Source organism: Triticum aestivum, chromosome 6A (genome assembly GCF_018294505.1).
Source record: "Triticum aestivum cultivar Chinese Spring chromosome 6A, IWGSC CS RefSeq v2.1, whole genome shotgun sequence".
Taxonomy (NCBI): Eukaryota; Viridiplantae; Streptophyta; class Magnoliopsida; order Poales; family Poaceae; genus Triticum; species Triticum aestivum.
Genome location: NC_057809.1, coordinates 117097273 through 117100785, shown reverse-complemented (window position 1 = coordinate 117100785; position 3513 = coordinate 117097273). Strand labels below are relative to the sequence as shown.

Below are 3513 nucleotides of genomic sequence, written 5' to 3'. Positions count from 1 at the left end.
GTCCACATGGCACCGTGATTAAACCCACACCCTTTTCCTCCGACTTTTTACAGGGAGCGATTAAGATACTGACAATAGGGTAACTACAGCGTACATGGATTTTGGCAGTGCAAGAACAGACAACAATAACGCCGTCAGGCCACCAGAATAGTTCGGAAATCTCTTTCATATCTTTTCTCCTATTGCTTAAGAGTTCACAACGAACTTGCCATCGAATGTGCTTGGAGAAACAGAACACAAAGTGAAGAGGAAAAAGGATGGTGAAGCACATTAGACAAAATTTACATGGGGAGGAGCAAAATGCACAGCATGAACATGGGGCTCTAGCCTAGCCAGCTTCTCCTAAAGACAAGCACAAAAAATCAGAGCTCACAGTATTCTCTTCGATCTTGGGATCTCTTGTTCACTCCAAATCCAAACTAGCTATCACTCTCAATCTTTTTCGTTCCCTTTTCTGCTAAAGGCAAAGGAAATGCTGCCTAGTGGTGTTACCTAATGGAGGCTACCTGATCTACCGCTAAACCTAGCTAGCTCAGTCAAAACAAGGTCAATTTCATTTGCCGGTGCCAAGACCTCTGCCACTCACGCTGCTTCCGCCGGTGGCGCCGGCGGGATGGGCCGTCTTCCGGCCGAGCGACGACCGCAGCCGCGCGGCTGCGTCCTTCGCCGCCGTCTCTTTCTTGTCCTTGAAGAACCCGAACGACGGCCGCGAGCAGACGGGCACGTTGAGCACCACCGGCGTGGAGTATGACCGGTCCATCACGCGCGAGCGTGACCGGAGGCTGGAGTGGACGCTGCCGGCCGGGGAGCTGGAGCTGCGCTCGAGCCCCTGGAACACGATCTTGCCGGAAGAGTTCATGCGCGGGGAGTCCACCGAGGCCACGGACGGCGGCGGCGGGGTGGCGGGCCGGCGACGGGCGGGGCTGTGCGCGGCATGCGGCGGGGCGGACGCAGGCGGGGGGCAATGGCGCTGCGGTGGGGCGGAGGCGGGCGGGTGGCAATGGCGCTGGGGTTGGGAGCGCACGAGCCGGATTCGTGGCTTCGGGGTGAGGTCGACCGAGTCGAGGGAGTGGCGGGGGAAGTCGTCGTGGTCGTAGGCGGACGAGGAGGAGGACGACGACATGGAGAAGCGGGAGGAGGCGAGGGAGAGGGACGCCTCCGAGTCCGAGCTGTCGCGGAGGAGCGGCGCCACGGAGAGGTCCGACGCGACGGCACTTGACGCGCGGCCGCCGTTCCGCTGGAGGAGCAGCAGCTTAAGGGACCTGGCCGCCGACGAGTTGGACGCTCTGGAGGGAGTCGCCGGCACCGGCGAAGGAGATTGCGGAGGCGACGGCGACGCGGACGGCTTCTGCGGGGTCTGGACCTTCCTGAGCCGCAGCAGCTCCCGCCAGCGGCTGGAGCACGTCGGCGCCTTGGGGGAGAACACGTAGGGGTCGAAGACCTCGGCCACCGAGGGCCGGTGGGTTTTCACCATCTCAGGCGCCGCCGGGATCTCCGCCGGCGCGCACTCCCGCTCCCGCTCGGCCTCCGGCGCCGCCGCGGACGCGGGCTGCGGCCGGAGGGGCAGCAGCTTCCCGTCTGCGAACAGCTCGTCGGCGGGGAGCATGGTGGCCGACCCGCCGAAGCTGAACTCGAAGTCGATGAACTCCTTGGACGCCGCCGCCGCGGTGGGCTGGTCCGCCTTGCAGCCGCTGCTCTCCAGCGACAGCGCCTGGCCGCGATCCGGCGCCACGGCAGCAGGCGCGTCGCGGCTGAAGGAGAGGCGCGGGCCGAGCCAGCCGTAGGAGACGGCGGCGGGGGCCGCGGCGGGCATGCTGCTGGCGACGGCGGATGCCATGGCGCATCCAAGGGCGGCAGGGCCAGGAGCGAGCGGGCAGTACACTGGTCACTGTACTTGGCTGCGGGTGTGGAGCGGAGCGGAGCGGAGCTGGTGGGAAGGGAAATGCCGAGACAGGGACGCACGGGTAAAGGCGCGCGTACATATATAACCTGGCGCGGTAATTTTTCTGACAGGCCGGGCCCAGCTCGCCGGGGCGGCTGTTTGAGGGGCCGACGCGTGGGGCCGACCCCTCGTGCCCTGCGGGTGGAGACGGGGAGTTGATCCGCGGTTAATATTTTTGACAGTAGGTTGGTGGCGCTACTCGACTAATTGTATAGTGCGGGAACAGTACACCTCTCTCAATCTTTGTGTCTGAATCTGGTAAAGGGAAATCGGTGTTGTTTTTGTCTGCATTTGGAGCCGCGTGTTGCGTTTAACAGACAAGCAAACGCCAAGACGGGCACGCTGCCTCTGCATGGAGCAAGCGGCAGTGATAATAATGTACTCCTAGTACGTAACGTTGCGTTTTGATCACGCCGCGACAAGGCAGATCTGCTCACGCAAGTGCTTAGAGCATCTCTAACAGAACTGGGACACTTTAAACTCAGCTCGTATCTAAGGCGGATATGATGCCGATTGAACTTATTTGTCATGTTATTTCCGACTGTCTCGATCCATCTCAAATCCTTTCAAATCGATCTGACCGATCCTTCTCTCTCCCGCGTCCGTCCTCTCTTACCCACGTTCGCTCCCCCTTTGCTCCACGTCCACGTCACCGACCTCCTTCCCCATTAGCCATCAACACCCCCTGCACTGCCCGCCCGCATCATGGAGAGTTGCTCGGCGGAGACCGTGGGGGTCTCTACCATTGGGGACAAAGCGGAGAACATTGGTCGCACGGAGTGGCGTGTCCGACAACACGCCCGAGGGAAGGCAGAGAATGTAGTTGTTGAGAAGGACACCGACGACATGGAGTTTGTCGCGGCCGTGGCCATGCACGCGCCCTACACCGTTCAGGGTTCGCAACGGCCACACACCTTGGATGGCTTCCCGCAGGAGTGAACACGTCCTCGGACCCGGCGCACAAGTCATCGCAACTCCAACGGTTGCAGACCACATCGGGATCTCCTGCGCCGGACATTCCCAGCAACTGTTCATGACGAGCTCCTTCAAATTATGAAATGGGTGATCAAAATTTGTCTGAGGCAATGATAGAACGACTAAAATAAAGGTGAAGGTAAGAGGAAATGCATTACTCAACCCTTGAATATATATAAACTGTTGTGTAAAGATTGGTTGGCCACAGGCATGAAGCTTGTTTTTGGAACCGAACAAAAGGGTTCACAGTATTTAGAAAAAAAAATATCCATGCATGGTGCCACAAACACAAGCACTACATGGAGTCGCGTTCAATCCTTATCACCTGTAGTGGGGGCTTTGTGCAACATAGATCGGACGCCATCCAAGAGTGTGTGAACGCATTTTGTGATTTCTACGCACAAGTGTTGAATGGGCACCAAAGTCGTATTGAAGTCGATAGCCATGTAAGTTTTGTCTGCTTGATATTCGCCATCATCCTTCTTGCTTGCTTCGTTTCTCGCATTATGTTGATGTGTGATTTTCACTTGCTAGACGGGTTCGCTGTTGCTTTGTACCATCAAGTTGAGAAAAGAAATCATTCAGTATGTTCCATC

At 58.3% G+C, this 3513-nt stretch overlaps 1 protein-coding gene across 1 annotated transcript; it reads right to left on the bottom strand.

The window, feature by feature from the left end:
* Window positions 1-242: 242 nt before the first annotated feature.
* Window positions 243-1968, bottom strand: LOC123130435 (protein VASP homolog). Its single transcript, XM_044550332.1, has one exon. The coding sequence runs from the start codon at window positions 1835-1837 to the stop codon at window positions 554-556; it is 1284 nt and encodes a 427-aa protein (XP_044406267.1). The 5' UTR covers window positions 1838-1968; the 3' UTR covers window positions 243-553.
* Between the last annotated feature and the right edge of the window lie 1545 nt (window positions 1969-3513).